The 21,923-nt window shown below is 42.7% G+C and overlaps 1 protein-coding gene across 2 annotated transcripts; it reads left to right on the forward strand.

Moving 5' to 3' along the window:
- The first annotated feature begins 31 nt into the window (after positions 1 to 31).
- On the forward strand, positions 32 to 20,369 carry LOC121565447 (60S ribosomal export protein NMD3). Of its 2 annotated transcripts, none has more exons than XM_041876098.2 (17): positions 32 to 120; positions 321 to 466; positions 1,021 to 1,093; positions 1,237 to 1,371; positions 1,550 to 1,646; positions 1,760 to 1,840; positions 2,400 to 2,528; positions 2,627 to 2,717; positions 3,253 to 3,331; positions 3,732 to 3,828; positions 8,644 to 8,761; positions 10,223 to 10,368; positions 10,927 to 11,039; positions 11,191 to 11,263; positions 19,375 to 19,481; positions 19,677 to 19,747; positions 19,888 to 20,369. In XM_041876098.2, the coding sequence occupies exons 3-17, from the start codon at positions 1,050 to 1,052 to the stop codon at positions 20,019 to 20,021; spliced, it is 1,515 nt and encodes a 504-aa protein (XP_041732032.1). In that variant the 5' UTR covers positions 32 to 120; positions 321 to 466; positions 1,021 to 1,049; the 3' UTR covers positions 20,022 to 20,369. The 2 variants fall into 2 exon arrangements, with proteins under 2 accessions (XP_041732032.1, XP_041732031.1); XM_041876097.2 differs by having other exon boundaries at positions 321 to 462.
- Positions 20,370 to 21,923: the final 1,554 nt, after the last annotated feature.

Here is a 21,923-nt window from a genome sequence, read left to right on the forward strand (position 1 = left end):
TTTAGCGACTCTGTGGATACGGTACTTTGTAAAATTATATTTTGTTTTGTTGTTGATGATGATGATAATAATGATGATGATAATGGCGATGAAGACGACGAAGAATGATAAAGGAGGAAGGTACAGTATATATAGATAACGATAATGCCTTTGGTTCGATAAATTAATCTTTGGGTAAATTAATTTACAATTGCCTTCTTGTCCAATCCAATGTATATAAAAAAATATTAATTGGATTATTACAATTTTTCAGTCATTTCATGACTTCCATTTAAAATGCAGTTTCTTCTGTGTGTATTGGATTTGAATGGTTTATGAAGCAACTGCACTCAGGCAAAAGAGAGGAACGGACTGGGTCCTTTTGCCACCAGGAAGTGGTGTGTCGTCATCATCCTGCTCATGCTTTCCAGTTTGTGGTGGAGAAACGTGGAGGTCCGCAACGTGTAGATGGACTAACATTCTGTAAGTACGTGTTGTTTATCAGTTATTGAATGAATGGCATTAAGGGCCCCGAAACGTTTTAACACGGCGCCTTCTATGTAATGACAAAACTGTCGCGATCATCGCAAATTAGTCGGACATCGAAGGAAAGTTGTTCCCTGTTAGCAAAGCTAAGGCTAGCTAGCAAGGACCAGCCATTTAAATCTGCATTTTTCTATCTAACAGTTACTGGTTGCCGTTTAGTAAATTCAATTGTATACCTAGCTAACGACAACTGCCAGCAGAGCGTGGTCTGTCAGATGAGATGAAATGAGATGAGCTGTGGTATTGTGATGAATGGTTAACTGACTGAGAGATATCATAGAATTGTAGCTAATTATGGCTAAGTGTCGTGTAAAAAAACAAACTAAAAAAACATGAACAGGGAAATTAGTACACTAGATAGCTGGCCACCATGTATTGACTATAATCAATACACATTACCCATGTCGATGTGTTGCATGACGTTTTTGTATATAATCTAAAAAGTCAACATATTTGTCTGATTCATAACATCAACCTGATTTGTCTTGTATCTAGATCTCACTGCAACATCCAAGCCATTTATAATGGAGTACATGCAAGCTCCTGCTACAAGCAGCCAGGGGAACATGTAAGTAGAATTTATGATCAACCTCCTACATGCTACAAATAATCTGTCCTTTACCATTGGTGTGAATGTGTAGATTCATAGCTTTTTCAAAGGTATCAGTTGGTACAGCACTAATTAAGAAATGGTTTCTCTCCTCTCCCCAGCCTGTGCTGCACCTGTGGCATCCCCATCCCCCCAAACCCAGCCAACATGTGTGTGTCCTGCCTCAGAACCACAGTGGACATCTCTGAGGGAATCCCCAAGCAAGTCAATCTGCACTTCTGCAAGCAGTGTGAACGGTACTGCGCAGACCACCATCACAAGCCTGTCTAACTTAGTGCCACAGCTAAGATGTATAAATCCCTGTCTATTGCTCTTACTTGACCAAAGGATTGTTAGTCAGTTAACTGTGGGATCTTGCCAAGGCTCCAACATTAGTTCAGATGGATTGATAGCTCCTCTTTCTGTTCCATGCAGGTACTTGCAGCCTCCAGCCTCCTGGGTGCAGTGTGCTCTGGAGTCCAGGGAACTGCTCGCCCTCTGCCTTAAAAAACTGAAGGGCAACATGACCAAAGTGAGTATCCCTTCCCTACTCTGTTCTATTTATATTAAAACATACACTTGTTCACATTTTTCAACAGGGCTGTAGCCATTCGCCTCAGAAATTCATGTGACCTCTCAATCCAGGTGCGTCTGATCGATGCTGGATTCCTGTGGACGGAACCCCACTCCAAGCGGATCAAGTTGAAGGTGACCATACAGAAAGAGGTGAGATTGAGGGGAAGAGCCGAGTGGAGAAATGAGAGGCATGAGAGTGTGATATTTAATAGAAGGGATTAGTGTGGATTAGGAACCTGATCTGGAGGATGTGTCCCACCGCTAATGTCCATGTTGTCATTATTTAATCCAGGTGACAGTAAAGGGATAAAGGGCTGACTGTAGTTTCAGAGCACAGTGATTGGGTGAAGGTTAGCCAGTGGCTGTCATCTTAACTTCATGACCTTTCAGAGGAAACTGAGCTCCTCAGGGCCCAGGCCTTTGTCTGGAGTGTAGGGGGTTTTGTGTGACCAGTGATCTTGTATCTAGATGCCCTTTAGTCACCAGAAATAGCAGCACCACACCCTGATGAATAAAGTCTTACACATCAGTGTTTCCCAAATGGTTGGTGGGTAATGATTCGCTGCTGGGTCACAGCCAATTCCCTTTGGGTCACAGCTTTCTAGCCCAGTTCTGGATTTTAAAGTGTTTTATTACAGTCCTGAACTATGTTCTGAGTCAGTCATATAAGAGAATAGTGGTTGATGGTTGTGTGATCTGTCCTGTCCAGGTGATGAACGGAGCCATCCTGCAGCAGGTGTTTGTGGTGGAGTTTGTCATCCAGGGCCAAATGTGTGACGACTGCCACCGTGTCGAGGCCAAGGACTTCTGGAACTCTGTGGTGCAAGTCAGACAGAAGGTAACACTGATGATTATAATTATATTATTAATGTTGCTCACCACAACAATCGTTTTTAACATGTTTGTAACCTAATATTGGTCTGGTCCTTTTTACAGACTTCTCACAAGAAGACGTTCTACTACCTGGAGCAGCTGATTCTCAAGCACAAACTCCATCAGAACGCACTCAACATCAAAGAGATCCATGGTGGGTTTGGGATAGAATATACTGCTCTAAAGTGGGGTTTTCATCCAGGAAGAGACACCAGACCATTCAAGCTTTCTATTGACATTGATGATTTTCTTAATAAAGCTTTCCTATCCCAGGCTTTAGAAGGGCATGGCCATGTGTTCATAATCAGTGTGGTAGGATCATAGTACTGAGCATTCCATTTACCATGCCAACAATGCTGTTTGACGGGTCCTATTTTCAGTCACACACACACTGTGTAGTGAGAGATATTTCAGAAGCAGTGCCCAGTGCGGTTGGACCAGATTGTAAGGGAGAAGCTGGCCTTTGACAGTTCGATATAAATTACCTCCCTCTCTAGCCAGAGTTAAAAGCCTTGAGGCATCAACATGTGGCGGCCATATTTCCCCCCAGGGGCCCATCTGGTCTGTATTACTGAGGCTGGAGTATTACGTGTGTTGGAATGGTGATGACTGAGGTCGCGTGTGGTGTGTGCCTGTGATTGATTTATTGACTGAGGACTGATTTGTTTTTAATCTTTGTCCTCTCTCAGATGGTATTGATTTCTACTATGCCACCAAGCAGCATGCTCAGAAGATGGTTGATTTCCTCCAGTGCACAGTCCCCTGCAGGTAGGAACCAGTGCACCAGAGACCCTCCACTACGGGTAGAGATTGCCCTGTAGTGACAAAACTCTGACCTGAGGTCAGTGTCTACGGGTGACATCTCCTACTCTGGATGGCTCCTTCATGGTTATTGCATAATACCCATGCAATGTTCATTTGGTGTTGGGACAACATGTTGACATTGAATTGAACTGTGATGAGCTAGACCACACTAACCACAGTAAGTGCGGTCTGTGTGGCTAGTGCTACAATTATTCAATGTCTATAGACATCTATATATTTTTTTGAAAAAATATATATTTCTAGCTTAGCATGGAGATGATTGAGAAAGTTGCTTATATTTTCTGACAAGATATTATTGTAGTATTGTCTTTATGGTTTGTTTGTGTCACTCTGTCTTGTTTAGGTCGAAGACCTCCCAGCGCCTCATCTCCCACGACATCCACTCAAACACATTCAACTACAAGAGCACCTACTCCATTGAGATTGTTCCTGTTTGCAAGGTATGTAGCATCTTCCTCATAAATACTGAAGGTCAAATGCTCTACATACAGTGCATTCGGAAAGTATTCAGACCCCTTGACTTTTTCCATATTTTTTTTACGTTACAACCTTATTCAAAAATTTATTAAATTGTTAGTTTTTCCCTCATCAATCTACACACAATACCCCATAATGACAAAGCAAACTGGTTTTTAGACATTTTTGCAAATGTACACTACCAGTCAAGTTTGGACACACCTACTCATTAAAGGGTTTTTCTTTTCTTTTTACTATATTTTACATTGTAGAATAATAGTGAAGACATCAAAACTATGAAATAACACATATGGAATTATGTAGTAAACAAAAAAGTGTTAAACAAATCAAAATATATTTGAGATTCATCAAATAGCCACCCTTTGCCTTGATGACAGCTTTGCACACTCTTGGCATTCTCTCAACCAGCTTCATGACGTAGTCACCTGGAATGCATTTCAATTAACAGGTGTGCCTTCTTAAAAGTTAATTTGTGGAATTTCTTAATGTGTTTGAGCCAATCAGTTGTGGGGGGTAGGGGGGTATACAGAAGATGGCCCTATTTGGTCAAAGACCAAGTCCATATTATGGCAAGAGCAGCTCAAATAAGTGAAGAGAAATGACAGTCCATCATTACTTTAAGACATGAAGGTCAGTCAATATGGAACATTTCAAGAACTTTGAAAGTGCAGTCGCAAAAACCATCAAGCGCTATGATGAAACTAGCTCTGAGGACCGCCAAAGGAATGGAAGACCCAGAGTTATCTCTGCTGCAGAGGATAAGTTCATTAGAGTTACCAGCCTCAGAAATTGCAGCCAAATAAATGCTTCACAGAGCTCAAGTCATAGACGTATCTCAACATCAACTGTTCAGAGGGGACTGTGTGAATCAGGCCTTCATGGATGAATTGATGCAAAGAAAACACTACTAAAGGACACCAATAAAAATAAGAAACCTGTTTGGGCCAAGAAACACAAGCAATGGACATTAGACCGGTGGAATTTTGTCCTTTGGTCTGGAGTCCAAATTGGACATTTTTGGTTCAAACCGCCGTATCTTTGTGAGACGCGGTGTGGGTGAACGGATGAACTCTGCATGTGTAGTTCCCACCATAAAGCATGGAGGAGGAGGTGTTATGGTGTGGGGGTGCTTTGCTGGTGACACTGTCTGTGATTTATTTAGAATTCAAGGCACACTTAACCAGCATGGCTACCACAGCATTCTGCAGTGATATGCCATCCCATCTGGTTTGGGCTTAGTGGGACTATCATTTGTTTTTCAACAGGAAATGACCCAACACACCTCCAGGCTGTGTAAGGGCTATTTTACCAAGAAGGAGAGTGATAATTATGACAAATGTACTATATTACGAATTGGATCACTAAAAAATTCACCTTTTTTTTTTGACAAAATGTTTAAAAAGGGTATAATCTTCGTAAATGATATCATCAGTAGGACTGGTGGAGTTATGTTGCACATGCAGCTAACAAAAACGTATGGAAATGTCTGCTCTACCCCAAATTACAACCAAATAATTGCAGCCTTACCGCAAAAATGGAAGAGGAAAGTGGAAGGGGGAGAATGTAAAGAACTTGTCTGTCGGCCTTGCATTAAAGAACATAATTGGTTAAAGAAAATTGTGATAAATAAAAAAGTATACCAGTTTCATTTTAAGGACCAAAGGATTGACAGCCGTCCCATATAGATAGTTGGGAAGAGATTTTTGACTTACCGATCCCATGGCATAGTGTTTATGAACTGATACGCAAAACGACACCGGATTCAAAACTTTGAATCTTTCAATTTAAATTATTATATAAAATTCTTGCTACCAATAGAATGTTATTTATATGGGGGATACAATCTTCCCAGCTCTGCAGATTTTGCTGCGAAGAGACAGAACCTGGAGCTAACCTTGCAGATAGCATTACTGGGTGATCTGAAAAGTCATAGTCAATCGATCAATAATATAATAATACTTTTAGCAAAAAAATTTATTTTCAATTTACAATATGTAGAAACAATGAGAATAGAAATGTTCAGAACTTTTGTAAAACATCACAGTACATTTGAAAAATATATGGCAAATAGAAATCCTATATGGATGGTGTTAAGAGATAGATGGGTGGTGTTGAATGGAGTTGAAGGATGGGACTAATAACAACTAACAACAACTGATAACTAGTAATGTAAGCATACTGTGTCCATAATACGTATATATAGGTTGTAGTTTTGGAGCTTTTGTGAAAGAGCACAGTTAGAAAGATATGGCATATAGAAGCAAACCGGATGGCATCATGAAAATGATCGGAGAGGTTGAGAGTAGAAGTAGTTCAGGAGAAAAAACAAACAAAATATAATTATTGTAAAATTGACTGTCCATAAAATGTATATAGTAAATATAAGCTGGAAGTAGAGGCCTAAGCATTGTTGTTCACTAGTTTACTCCAATTAGGGAAAGGGTGGTGGGGTTGGAAAGTAATAAAGGGGAATATATTTTTTTTAAAGGAGGAGGGAGAAAAAAGAGTGGAATGCTGCATCAGATGACCTGGCCTCCACAATCCCCTGACCTCAACCCAATTGAGATGGTTTGGGATAAGTTGGACGGAAGAGTGAAGGAAAAGCAGCCAACAAGTGCTCAGCATATGTGGGAACACCTTCAAGACTGTTGGAAAAGCATTCCAGGTGAAGCTGGTTGAGAGAATGCCAAGAGTGTGCAAAGCTGTCATCAAGGCAAAAGGTGGCTATTCGAAGAATCTTAAATAAAATATATTTTGATTTGTTTAACACTTTTTTTTTGTTTGTTTGTTTACTACATGATTCCATATGTGTTATTTCATAGTTTTGATGTCTTCACTATTATTCTACAATGTAGAAAATAGTGAAAATAAAGAACCCCTTGACTGAGTAGGTGTCCAAACTTTTGACTGGTACTGTAAAAAACAACAACTGAAATATCACATTTGCATGAGTAGTCAGACCCTTTACTCAGTATTTTGTTCAAGCACCTTTGGCAGCGATTACAGCCTTGCGTCTTCTTGGGAATGACGCTACAAGCTTGGCACACCTGTATTTTGGGAGTTTCTCTCATTCTTCTCTGCAGATCCTCTCAAGCTCTGTCAGATGGATGGGGAGTGTCGCTGCACAGCTATTTTCAGGTCTCTCCAGAGATGTTCGATCGGGTTCAAGTCAGGGCTCTGGCTGGGCCACTCAAGGACATTGAGACTTGATCCCGAAGCCACTCCTGTCTCAGGTCCTGTGTGCTCTGGAGCAGGTTTTCGTCAAGGATCTCTCTGTACTTTGCTCCGTTCATCTTTCCCTCGATCCTGACTAGTCTCCCAGTCCTTGTCGCTGAAAAACATCCCCACAGCATGATGCTGCCACCACCATGCTTCACCGTAGGGATGGTGCTAGGTTTCCTCTAGATGTGACGCTTGGCATTCAGGCCAAAGAGTTCAATCTTGGTTTCATCAGACCAGAGAATCTTGTTTCTCATGGTCTGAGAGTCCTTTAGGTGCCTTTTTACAAACTCCCAGCGGGCTGTCATGTGCCTTTTACTGAGGAGTGGCTTCCGTCTGCCCACTCTACCATAAAGGCCTGATTGGTGGAGTGCTGCAGAGATGGTTGTCCTTCTGGAAGGTTCTCCCATCTCCACAGAATAACTCTGGAGCTCTGTCAGAGTGACCATCAGGTTCTTTGTCACCTCCCTGACCAAGGCCCTTCTCCCCCGATTGCTCAGTTTGTAGAAACATCTCAAGGATGATCAATGGAAACAGGATGCACCGGAGCTCAATTTTGAGTCTCATAGCAAAGGGTCTGAATACTTATGTAAATAAAGTATTTGTTTTTTATTTTGAATAAATTAGCAAGAATTTGTAAATACCTGTTTTCGCTTTGTCATTATGGGGTATTGTGTGTAGATTGATGTGGGAAGAAAAAAAATATTTTATCCATTTTAGAATAAGGCTGTAACGTAACAAAATGTGGAAAAAGGGAAGGTGTCTGAATACTTTCCGAATGCACTGTATATCTTTAAGGTGCTGGGCTGAAACGTGGTTGAATAGGTGAACAGAGCGCATCTATACTCAAATGCTCAGGTACAAACAGTCCAGGGCAGACCTATACAGATTCCTTATAACAGACACAGCTTCCCTTGGATAGAACTGTGTTTTAGACGATGCTTTTGAACCATCAAATGAAAACTTAATTAGAATCAATCTGGGTGTGTTTAGGTCAGGAATCTTTACTCAAGCTTTTTTGTTAAGTGAAGGTTTCTCGTCAATGCTCTTCTTTTGGATTCGTGTAGTAGATTAATCTACTCATAGGTTCCAACATGTAGACTGAGTACACAAGCATTGATGCTTGGCTTCTGACCATACATGTGAAGAGTGAATTTAATTAATATCCAATTCTATCCACGTGTTTTTGTGCATTTCTATCCAATGACTGATTGAAGTATTACAGCACTGGCATATTAAGTAAACGGATATGACTTAACATTTTCAAGATCAATGAAATGTTTTCCTAATCAGAATCTTATTTTGCGTTTGTGAGACAAATTGTAAACACGCTGATGAAACAACCTAGCCGACCCCTTGTATAACCAAACTGGCAATGACAGCCTCTGTTATTCAGAGGAGATTGTTCATGAAGGTTTAGCCTAATCCAGAGTTGAATGTTAATCTCTCCTGTACTACAGCTGGCTGGCTTGCTGTCGGTTTCTCTATGGAATAATCCGGTGGGGAGGGAGGTTCCAAAGTTCAGTCTGACCCCTGGTTTGTTTTGTCTCATTCCCCAGGACAACGTGGTGTGTCTGTCGCCGCGTCTGGCTCAGAGCCTGGGGAACATGGGCCAGGTGTGTGTGTGTGCCCGAGTCACCAGCACCATCCACCTCATCGACCCCAACACCCTGCAGAGTGAGTACAGTACACACCAGCACCACCTTTACTGTCGGCCCCTAGCTGCCAGGGGACAGAGACTGTTTCACCACATGCTATTCTGGCTACTGAAAAATTGCTTTTAGATATATGCTTTGCTTGATTGATTGATGTTGATATGTTGACAAGTTCAACATTGAAAGGTGATTGGATTTGTGGATGAGTTTGTGCTTGTTTTGATATAAAGCATTGTTACGAACCCCGTGGCTTTAAACGTCTAGGGTGGATGGACAAGAGACCCGTAACATAATTCATGCAAATTAGAATCGTGACATGGAACAGTGAGAACAAAAACTACACGACAACCATAAACTACCGTCAAACACAATTTTTTTTATTTTTGAACACACGGTAAAGGTTTGGGAAAAAGGGCTGAGCAGGACCCAAGAAATGAAACAATAGTGTAAAAAAATAACTAAACTGATCTTGCCTGCCTCAAGAACCGCTAAGCTACTGCTAATCATACAAAAATACAGTGGGTGGTCCGCTCAGGTCTAACTAGTGTTCTTAGACAGTGTTCCTACGGGTAATGTATGCCCAAGGGCAACTTGCTTAAATTCCCCTTTTCCCAGAAACACACAACAAAGTTACCAAACAGAGTAACCAGCAAATGAGTAAGTACACAGGACACCACAGTATCCATACTCACATACGGAAAATAGCCTCTTCTCTACAAACACAACTGACCGGCTTTTAAACAATGGGATGTGTGATTGAAAAACCAGAAACAGGTGGTGCAATGCAGAGGAATGTCCACTGATTGGTCCACCTCAGCAATCAGCAGACACCCCAACGACCATCAATCAGGAACATACAGGACACCTGTGATTAGGGCAGAAGGAGAGGAAAAAGACACAGGATACCTGTATCCGTAACAAGCATCAAATGTTTACCATCTGCTCCATATTTTTAGCATCAGTTTTTGTTAGACTGATGGAATGTGATTATATTCCACTTGACTTTAGTCTTTTGTACCTAACTGAACCCAGTATCGTTTAGTGTGTCTGTTCACCACATGCTCATCACCATCCTCTCACTCTCAACAGCCTCCCTCTGTGTCTAATCAGGGCATTCCACACATGGCACACACACACACTCATTTCTTGTTATTACTGCCTGTGTGCTGTGTGTAAAAAGATTCCATCTGTGATTAATTCTGATATTTTGAAAGGCAGGGCACACGTTTTTAATTAGTGTTCAAAGAAAGGCTATCTTTGCTCCAGAGCCGCCTTTCTCAACCTCAGCCTCTGGGCAGAACAATGATCCATGCTAGCCAAAGCACTCGACTGCAGGAGGGGGTGAAGTTAAAATAAATCAATGTATCTTGCGTGCGTGCACACACAAGGAAATTATTGGTGTTGTTTTGAGCAGTCAAAATTGAAACTGGACTTTCCATAGAGATAAACATGTAATTCTATTTCTCCTGTCTGACCCCAACAGTCGCTGAGGTGGATGGGGGCACATACTGGCGCAACCCCTTCAGCAGCCTCGTTAGCCCACGGCAACTGGAGGAGTTCATCGTCATGGATACTGAGGTCATCAGGAACCAGAAGCTGGGGGCGGGAGCAGGCATAAGGTCCAATAAGGTAGGAGTTCTGAGGGAAATGGGCGGTGATTTGGAATTGGGCAGAAGTGTGCATCATTAGCAAGAATGCCTCAATTACAAGAGAAATAAATGCTGCTAGTCTGTTTCTTTAGATGTTGTGTGTGTTCATGCGTGCAACTTCCCTCACTCCATGTGAGGAAAAACATGTTCTAGTGTGTGTGTTGGCGAGACAGATTGTTTGGGTTGATACAGCATGACTGCGGGTCTTTGGTGTGTTTGTGGCTTTAATGAAAGTGGTGTCGAGCAGATTTAATTATGGGGAACATTTCTCTTTTCTTGGAAGAAAAATCAATAGTGAACCATTACATTGTTCCTGAAGCAGCACATCAGATTAGAGAAAAACCCTCCACAATACATGAAGTGTTTTGTGTAAAATGGAACAGGGAATGGGCTTGCTACGGTACGATAACGATCCACTCCCCCATCTAAGGGTGTTGGAACACTAAACACCCTTCATCCATTTAGTGGAAAGGAATAGAAGTAAGGGTGGTGCTAGGCTAAATCTTGTGTGTGTGTGTTCTGATTTGTGTGTTTCCAGCACACCCTGGCTGAGGTGTGGGTGCAGAAGACATCAGAGATGGACACAGCTCAGCAGTACCACTGTCGCACCCACCTGGGCCACCTGCTTAACATAGGAGACATGGTGCAGGGGTAGGTGATTGTCATGGGCTTCTATACAGCTACACAACTCTTAAATGTTCATGTAACTTCTTGCTGTATAAGAGAATCAAAACAATACCTAATTATTTTGCTTGTGAAGTAAGAGAACCTGTTAAGTCTTTTCACTTTTGTTTCCCTCTAGCTTTGACTTTGCCAATTCCAATGTTAATGACGAGTTTCTGAACAAGATGAACCCGAGTCATATTCCTGACGTGGTAAGAACCAGTACATACTACTGTGTGCACACTCGTGTATATCCTCCAAAACAGGGATCACCAACAGGTAGATCTACCTGTAGCTCCCAGCCCACATATGAGTAGCTGCCAATCAATTCTGAAAGTACATCCATTTTTCCATCACATAAACATAAAGCTCCTGGCTAATATCCAATCAAAGCCACATTGACATGTTCCCACCCCTGGTTAGCCACTATTGGCTTAAAAAGCCAAACCTAACACAATATCTGCCAATTAATTTCCAGCAATGTTGCCCCTGTCTGTGTGTTTGGTGCGCGTGTTTGTCTATCACTCCGTATGTAGCCAGTTAGCGATGCTAATGATAACGTATTTTTTCTTCAATTGGTTTGTGTTTGAGGTTCAACCCAACATTGTGCACATTTTTATACAGAAGACTAGACAGACTTCCCCAAAAAACCTTCTCTATTAAATGTTAACCTCAAAGTAGGCTTACCTGACAGCTATAAATTATGATTATTTGTTTCAATTGGGGCCATTTTTTGCAAACTCTGCCATGACACGCTGCTGCAGTAGGCCTAACGCTTTGAACACACCGACTGCGTCATTGTGCAAAATAGTATGCAGCATCATCTAGATATGTGTGCAACTAAAGTTCAACATTCACCTTCTGCTACCATTTCTGTCAACACGTTTACGCAGACAGTTTGACGCATACGTTCGATAAATCCAAAGTATGCACCACACAGAACGCACTGCAACTGCCTCTGCAACGCAATGCTGCGAGGCAAACGCAGCGTTCCATTGGAAATGAATTTACATTTACGACTTACAAATTGGTGCATTCACCTTATAGCCAGTGGGATAACCACTTTACTTTAAAACCACTTTTTTTTGGGGGGGGGTAGAAGGATTACTTTATCCTATCCCAGGTATTCCTTAAAGAGGTGGGGTTTCAAGTGTCTCCGGAAGGTGGTGAGTGACTCCGCTATCCTGGCGTCGTGAGGGAGCTTGTTCCACCATTGGGGTGCCAGAGCAGCGAACAGTTTTGACTGGGCTGAGCGGAAACTGTGCTTCCGCAGAGGTAGGGGGACCAGCAGGCCAGAGGTGGATGAACGCAATGCCCTCGTTTGGGTGTAGGGACTGATCAGAGCCTGAAGGTATGGAGGTGCCGTTCCCCTCACAGCTCCGTAGGCAAGCACCATGGTCTTGTAACAGATGCAAGCTTCAACTGGAAGCCAGTGGAGTGTGCGGAGGAGCGGGGTGACGTGAGAGAACTTGGGAAGGTTGAACACCAGACGGGCTGCGGCATTCTGGATGAGTTGTAGGGGTTTAATGGCACAGGCAGGGTGTACCAAAACGCAATGACGCAGTTGGTGTGTTGGAAGCGTAACATGGCTAGACCCACACATTCCTCTCTTGCTAGATGCGCAATTTAAAGGGGAATTACACACACTTTCCAGACCTCAAAAATGGTCTTCTGATTTTACATTTACATTTAAGTCATTTTATCAGACGCCCTTATCCAGAGCGACTTACAGTTAGTGAGTGCATACATTATTTTTTTTATACTGTCCCCCTGTGGGAATCGAACCCACAAACCTGGGGTTGCAAACGCCATGCTCTACCAACTGAGCTACATCCCTGCCGGCCATTCCCTCCCCTACCCTGGACGACGCTGGGCCAATTGTGCGCCGCCCCATGGGTCTCCCGGTCACGGCCGGCTACGACAGAGCCTGGATTCGAACCAGGATCTCTAGTGGCACAGCTAGCACAATGCAGTGCCTTAGACCACTGCACCACTCGGGAGACATCACATATTTCTGATGTGATGTAAGCATTGACATGGACTCAGAACATCAATTTTCATTGTTTCTCTATGAATATTTGTAATATTGAGAGTAGAAAACATTACAAAAATCCCAGACCAGAAAAAATACAACAGAAAACAGTTCTGGAAAATACAAAATATTATTTTATGGGCCTGTCATGCCAAATACTGTTTATCAACCATTATTCTGCCAGGTATATTGACAGAAAACACATCTCTTGTACACCAAGGACCCTGGGACGAGTTAGAGGCGAAGGGAACAATGTGCCTATTTCGAATAAAATAAATTGTAGCTCGCAAGTTAAATGTTTTCAAAGTAGCTCTCATGCTAGAAAAGGTTGGAGAACCCTGCTCCAAAACAACAGACCTTTGACAATGTACTGCACTGTCTGCATTAGTTCACATTGCCCCCTGGTGGACATTGTGGTATTGGCCAGATATTATGTTTGCTGCATTGAGTTGAAATGTCAATTCTCTAATGGAAACATTGGCCGCCTGACCAAATACTATTCACTTGCAGCACATGACTGCAAAGGACAGAATACATAATAACAAAACAAAATCAATGCATGTATTGAAGGCATTTTTTTTTTTTTTTTATATACTTTGTTTATTGAATTTTCAGTACCAGCATTTAGTAAATAATTGCACTTGAAAGTTATATGGTATGAATATGGAACAACAATTTGAAGACAACGATACAGCAAAACATAGAGAGACAGACCTGAAAGAAAAAATTGACATTAAATACATAAATAAGATAAAACACAAAAAAAAAAAAAAAAAAAAGGAAAAATATCTGTTTTGATCCAGTTGTTATAGGTCAGCTAGCACAGTTATTACCGTCCTTAACATCCGAGATGTCGTATATGCACATACCAGGCTTCTTACATCACCAATATATAAATATACATCACTCTGGAACTGCAGGGAAATGTATTCTTTTAACATAAGAAAAGAAGGGAGCCCACTTTACATAGAATTTGTCTACAGACCCATTGAGTGTCTGTTTTATTTTCTCCAACTTTATGCAATTCAAAATAGATTTAATCCAAAGAGCATGAGAAGGGGCTGCAGAGGATTTCCATCTAAGTAAAATTAATCGTCTCACTAACAACGTGACAAAGGCAATTACATCCTTATTCATTTTGGTCAATTGTATTGTGGGTAAGGAAACTCCAAATAATGCAATGAGAGGGTCTGGCTCGATCTGTGTGCCGCTTAATTCTGAGAGTGTGTTAAAGATGTCTTTCCAGAAACCAACAAGAGATGGGCAGCACCAAAACATGTGCACATGATTAGCAGGGGACTGGTTACATCGAACACAATTAGGGTTCACATCCTTGTAAATTTTTGATAGTCTTGCTTTGGTCCAGTGGGCCCTATGAATGAGTTTGCATTGGATGAGGCCGTGTCGAGCGCAAATAGAAGAGCTATGTACCCTTTTGAGTGCCCCTTCCCATAGTTCATCAGATATTTCCTCACCCAGTTCCTCCTCCCAAGAGGATTTGATATTGTTTAATGAGATGGCTTGTAGTGAGCAAATTTGACTATAGATTATTGACAATGTGCCTTTCTGATTAGGAAGTGGGGTGAGAAATGTGTCGAACTGTGTTCCACCAGAAAGGTTGGGGAATCCTGGATCTATGCTGCGGACGTAACTCCGGACTTGTAAGAACCTAAAAAAATGATGTCTGGGGAGACCAAATTTAGCTGATAATTGTTGAAACGTACTAAATGTATTGTTAGTATACAGATCTCTGAATCTTTTAATACCGAGATTAGACCATGTTGAGAAAGCACCATCAATCATAGATGGGGAAAAGCTGGGTTTGAGGCTACCGGAGCCAAGGAAGAGGTTGTTTGAAACCCAAAGTGGCGCCTAAATTGATTCCAGATCTTCAATGTTGTTTTGACACATGTATTATTGGTGAAGGAGGAGTAAGGGCCTGTAATAGAGGAGTGAGCGAGGGAAGACCGTGATGCCGGTGTAGACGAGGCAGCCTCCATCTCCAGCCAAGTTGGGGGTGGGAATATCACTCTGCTCTGCAACCAGTACTGAATGATCCTAAGGTTAGCGGCCCAATAATAGAATCTGAAATCTGGTAGAGCTAGACCGCCGTCTGGTTTGGGCCTCTGCAAGAGCTGTTTTCGCATCCTAGGAGGCTTTTTGTCCCATATAAAGGGTAGAATTAGGCCGTCGATCTTTTTGAAAAATGTATTGGGTAGAAATATTGGAAGGCACTGATAGAGGTATAAGAATTTAGGGAGAGTATTCATTTTAATAGAGTTAATTCTAGCAACTAAGGAGAGGTGTAGCAAAGACCACCGTTCCAAATCGTCCTTAGTACGGGTTAAGAGAGGAGCAAAGTTGGCTTGAAAAAAGGTTTTCAAACCTAATTGTGACATGTACCCCGAGATAAATAAAACTACTGTGAGCTATTTTAAATGGCAAGTTATGTAAAGGGGATTTTTTTGCAGCCATGTTAAGTGGCATCAATTCACTTTTACTGAGATTTAGTTTATACCCTGATAAGTGACCGAAGGATGCGAAAGTGGCAAGGGCAGCAGGGACAGAGACAGAAAGATTGGATGTGTATATTAATAAATCATCTGCATATAAAGACAGTTTGTGTTCGTGCCCGTATCTGACTATGCCTTTGATGAGGGGGGTTGGAGCGAAGTGCTATTGCAAGTGGCTCTATGGCGAGGGCAAACAGTAAGGGACTTAAAGGGCAACCCTGACGTGTCGATCTTTGCAAAGGGAAGCGATCTGATTGAGTGTTATTAGTCCTGACAGAGGCTTGGGGGGATGAGTACAGAAGTTTTATCCAGGTCATGAATTTGGAGCCAAAGCCAAATTTATTTAGTGTAAAAAAGGTATTTCCATTCCACCCGATCAAACGCTTTCTCCGCGTCCAGGGATATAATGGCTTCAGAGGTATTGTCGACAGAAGGATTGTATATAATATTAAATAATCTTCGGAGATTGAAGAATGAGTGTCTATTTTTTATAAATCCTGTTTGATCCGGAGAGATAATTGATGGGAGGACTGTTTCTAGCCGCGTTGCCAGAATTTTGGCTAGAATTTTATAGTCCACATTTAGCAGGCTAATTGGACGGTATGATGCACAGTCAAGAGGGTCTTTGTTTTTTTTAAGAATAACACAAATGGTTGCTTGAGTGAGAGTATGTGGGAGAGCACCATTTACAAATGCATCATTGTACATTTCAATTAGAATAGGGGCTATTTTGGTGATAAACTTTTTATAAAACTCTGTCGGGTAGCCATCAGGCCCTGGGCTTCTCCCAGATTGAAGGGATTTAACAGCGTTAGACAGTTCTTCAACAGTGATCGGCTGCTCTAATTTTTTTACCAAATCCCGCCGACCGAAGGCACAGATAGTGAGTGGAAGAAATTATCCAATTCCAGTGTATCCGCTTTACTTTCAGAGGTATATAGAGACTGGTAAAATCTCTTGAACTCCTCATTGATCCCCCAGGATCTAATGATATCCCAGATGATGTACGAATTTTTGTAATCTGAGATGATGATGATTGTTGACGTAACTTGTGAGCTAATAATTTACTGGCTTTATCTCCTTGTTCATAGTAAGTGCTCCTAGACTTGACAAGCATTTCAGTAACCTGGTCTGTTAATAGTGTGTCAAATTCTGCTTGCAGAGTTAAACGTTCCTTATAAATATCCGGGGGATGGTGAAACGGCATAAATGTCATCTAATTGGGCAATACAGCGTGTTAGCATAGATAACCTATTCCTTTTCAATTTGTTCTCATGTGCGGTGTAGGAGATAATTTCACCTCTGATATAAGCTTTCAAAGTTTCCCAGAGAGTAGACGCAGAGATGTTTGGGGTTCTATTTGTAATCATGAAAAAGTCGATTTGACTCAAAACAAAATTGACAAAGTGTTCATTGCTGAGCAGTTGAGTTTTTAGTCGCCAAGGCGGTCGCTGATTGTCAACATTTTGAAAAGCTACTTCCATAGTAACAGGGGCGTGGTCAGATACAACAATTGGGTTATATGAACATGAAGTTATGGAGTGGAGGAGCCGGTCATCAACAAGGAAGTAGTCTATGCGCGTAAAAGTGTGGTGAACCGATGAGAAAAAAGAGTATGCTTTCCCAGCTGGATTAACCATTCTCCAAGGATCTGAGACTGCGAATTCAGACATAAAGGTTCGAACAACTCTAGCTGAGGTTGATAAGGTGGTAGGTTTAGTGGAGGATCGATCCAATTGTGGGTCTAACCAACAGTTAAAGTCACCTCCTAAAATCAACATATGGGTGGACATATCTGGGAGTGTAGAGAAAACCGATTTGAAAAAATCACCATTGTCCCAATTAGGAGCATAGATATTAACAAGAAGAACCTTTGTATTGAGCAGCCTACCACTGACAATTATATATCTACCATGGGGATCTGCGATCACCTTAGAACATGTAAAAGGTACCGATCTGTGAAGTAAAATGGCCACCCCTCTCGCCTTACTCTGAAATGAGGAATGGAACACCTGACCCACCCATCTGCACCTAAGACTTGAGTGTTGTGATACCTTCAGATGAGTTTCTTGGAGAAAGATGATGTGAGCTTTCAAATGATGAAGATGGTGTAGCACCTTACTACGTTTAACTGGGTTATTTATGCCCCTGCAGTTCCAAGTAAGAAAATTAAAGCCATTCCCTCCAGCAGTATGGGCTACACTAGGCTGAGTCATATCTTAAGAGAGAGAGAGGATGTGTAAAGGACAAGGTACAATGTAAACTGAAGATCTTAGTTGAACCTAAAAGCGCAAATGTAAAAAACAAAGACAAACGAAGAGGCACAAAAAACGTATACAAACTATATACAAATAGAGAGTGAACAAACCCTTCCCTCACACCCGCCCTTGCCGAAGCATCTCCCCAAATGAGATGCAAGCAAAACCCCTAAATACGAAGAAAGTTTAGAGCTAAGCATGATAACTCTTACTCTGTGCTACCTAAGATTAGTGACCATTTAACTAGAGTAAGCCAAACATGGATAGAATGGTCCCCAATAGAGTCTAAGGAAAACTATCCTCGATTAAGAGAGGTTTAACCTCGACGCAGATGGTAAATGATCAAACTGAAACAGCCATGCAGACCCCCAGATATTGGCATTAGAGGCGGCAAACCTGGGCTGGAAATAAAGAGATAAAAAAGAGAATGACATTCATATGTCGATGAACCCAGCAAAGATGGCTTCGTTAGTCACCCATTCGGCCTGCTAACTAGCCTGCTAGGAAGACCAGCTAGCCAACCATTTGTTACACACCATGTGGTACAACAGCCGCTTTCACGTTCTTGTTGATGAAATCTGCCGCTATAGCCGGGTCCTCGAATCTGTGCATGGAGCCGTCCGGTAAAGTCAGTCTCAAAACCGCAGGGTAGATGAGGCCGAACTTCACGCCCGGGCAGGCGTGTAGTTGGCGTTCACAGCTCCAAAGCTAGCCCGCCTCTTAGCCACAGCTGTTGTGTAGTCCGCAAATATCGAGACTCTTTTACCCTTATGTAGAAGAGGGGATGCTTCTCCCGATCTTCTCAGTATGTCGTTGCGGACGTGAAAGAAATGCACCCTGATGACAAATGGTCGTGGGGGTTCTCCATCCCTGGGTCGGCTACGCAGAGTGCGGTGAGCCCGGTCTAGCAATGGCTTCTCCTCTAGCCCGAGCAGCTCCTGAAGTAGCTGGGCCATGTACTCCGTGGGCCTTGGGCCCTCCACTCCCTCCGGTATTCCCAGTAGACGAATGTTGTTCCTCCGCATTCTACTTTCCATATCTTCGCATCTATTATCGAGGAATGCCACCCTAGTTGTCAATGAGCCGACGTTAGCCTCTAGCTCGCTAATGCGAGTGCTGTGGTCTGTAGCACCTCGCTCCAAATCCGATAAAGTCACCCCATGTGCGTCGAGCTTATTCTGTATACTCTCGATAGATTTTTTAAGCTCGTCTTTGATCGTTGATATCTCTGACCTGAGATTGGTAGAGAGACAGTCAATTTTTCCGAAAATGTCGGCTTTGAGGGTGCCTATCACGGATTGCAGCATCTCCACAGTCAGTGTTTCCGTGGGGCCGGCATTGGCAGCGTTCGGTGGCGGGGGTGAGTCGGGAGAAGTTGCAGGCTTGTTGCGGCCTGCTCTTGCAGACTCTGTTTTTGGTCGGGTTGATGTCATTACGAATTTAAATTTATTAAACTTGAACTGAGTTGTTTATGGGTCTCTTATTGAAGCCATTTGAACATGCTTGTTGTGGACTTGCAGGTGCTGATCAAGAAGAGCTACAACCGCAGCAAGAGGGTGAAGCGCAGGAACTGGAAGCTGAAGGAGATGGACAAAGACAGAGAGGGCATGGCGCCTGAAGATGAGAGGTAAGGAGGAGAGGAGGAACTGATGAGCGAGGAGGAATGTAGAGGGGGAGAAGCAGGAAGGGATGAGGAGAGAGAACTGAGAGTGAAGGATGGATATGCACTATATCCAGGTGATGACTTTGTAAGTTGTGAAAGGTGTCTTGTCTACAACATTGGAGGTGATTTATATATTGTTCTCCTCTCTTCCTGTTTCAGACAATACCAGGACTTCCTAGAGGACCTGGAGGAAGACGAAGCCCTGAGAAAGAACGTCAACATCTTCAGAGGTGAGTGGGACCACAGCTTTCTGCATCTCTTTATAGTTCTTCTTGTGAGAACCTGTCTGTTTCCCCCAATTGTCACCCATAGCTTTCTATTGATCCAATTTAGCTGTAGCCTCATGAAGTTGTGTTGTTTTGTATTGCAGATGCGTCTAAGATCCCAGTGGAGAGTGACACGGATGACGAGGGCGCTCCTCGGATCTCTTTGATGGAGATGCTGGAGGACCTCAGCCTAACAGACGCCACCGGGGGAGAGGGAGCCGACATGCTGACCGAATAGACCAATCGCCGGCTTACATCCACGTAATGACTGCTCAGACCAATCAGGGTCTTACTAATATCGATATGATGTTTGACTAGACAAATGGGAATCCTACTAATAACATGAGTGATTAGTAGTCCAATAAGAATGGTAATGCCACCCGTTGTCAGCTACCATTGCATACAGTCTCCCCCCAACAGCAGCCAATCAGAATGCTGCAGACTGGTCACTTCTGAGGTTGCTGAGTTATTGATGAGACCCTGCCCTTGTTTACCCTTCCCTGTCTCCATATTAGAGGCGGTGGTTTGTGGTGATGTGGAAATGAAGTGTTGTTCTAGTACATCAAATAAAACAATCTGGTTACAATATGACTTTTTCATTCTGCGACACACGGCATCCACTAGAAGGAGCTGAAGAAGTGGGGAAGATGTTACTGAACCATAAGCATGGATCTCACGCTCAATATAGTACCTAACACTTAAAAGGAGGGACTGGCCACATGGTGAAAGTGGTAGAATGTACCAATTGGGAACGCATGGGCACCTTCTATGAGTTGATAGTTCTATGTGTAGGTATCCCAGGGTATAAGTGTATGCATTCTGGATTGGGTATGCTTGTAATGGGCTGCAGACTGGCAACTAGATTCTCTACCCAACAACACCAAACCCACTCGCATGCAGAGCCACTGGCTTGAGAAATTGGTTCCCCATCATCAAGCTAAAATGAGTTCACTAAGCTTCAGCAATTAATCAATTCACATTTAATTTGGGACTAGGACGCAGTGGGCACATGTCCCTACTATTAGACTGTTCCCCAATGCAAGCAGCTCTATTGTTGCCGGGTAGACATTATGATTATAGTAGGGGCTGAAGAGGAGAGAGGTTGGTGCAGGGGGAGGTTGAGCGCTTCTGAGGAAATGTTATCTTGGGGGCTTCGATATATTAGGAGAGAGAGGTATGTTATGTGCCACTTCTCAGTCTTTTTTAAAGAGGGAGGAGGTGGGATCTTGTTTTTTGGCAACTTAAACAGGTTGTTAGGGGTAACCAGATCCTTGGGAAAGTAACTTTAGGTCCCTCGAGGCAGAGGACAATAATGTAGATCAGGGGGTTCTCTACCATCCCACCCACTCTCTTCCCCTGACCCCCTTTTCTCACCCACTTCCCCTGCACACACCTACAGTATATGCTCTCTCCTTCCTCTCCATCAAAGCCGGTTCTTATCACCCACTCACCTCATTTTATCATCCCTTTTTTCTGACCCGGTATGTCCACTTTTCACTCCTTCCAAGAATACTATTCAAAGAGCAGTGGGCTACCTGACTGTTCAACTGTTCAGAGTCCCAGACAGTGTCATGCTCCCTCATGCGGTGAGTCTAGCTTCCAGACGTCCACCCGGGGCACTCTGTATGCTTGGAGACTATCTGTTTAGTCAACTGGACAGAGCGGCTCAGCCCTGTCTTTAAACATCAGTAATGTATGTAGGTGAGAAGTTGTAGAAACTCATTTTGTTCCAAAAGATATAGACTATGAAAGAGAGTACTGGGATGTAAAAGAGGGGATTCCAATGTGCTGAAAATATATCCTCTTCATTTGGTTTCTAGAGGAAGAAAGGCTATCGGCTAAATAGGCTATCCAATCACCCAACATTTTGGAGCAATCTGTTAATTTGCCAGTTCTGTAGCAACACTGACTTCTTGCATCCCCTGTCAGTTGCAGAGTGTGCATTGCGCTGTTTTGGGCTAATTATGTTTTGGGATAATTCAGTGCACAGTCCACTTGCAGGCAGTGGAGATTATGCATTTGATCCCCTGTGTGGCAAGTAAAACTGTCATGTTCAAAGAGAAGAGGGGGGATGCCTGTAGAGAATTATAGAGGACTCTTCTTTGTATCTGTCCCATCATGGCGTCTGTGCGCATGGGCA

The sequence above is a fragment of the Coregonus clupeaformis genome, chromosome 5 (genome assembly GCF_020615455.1).
Source record: "Coregonus clupeaformis isolate EN_2021a chromosome 5, ASM2061545v1, whole genome shotgun sequence".
Classification (NCBI taxonomy): domain Eukaryota; kingdom Metazoa; phylum Chordata; class Actinopteri; order Salmoniformes; family Salmonidae; genus Coregonus; species Coregonus clupeaformis.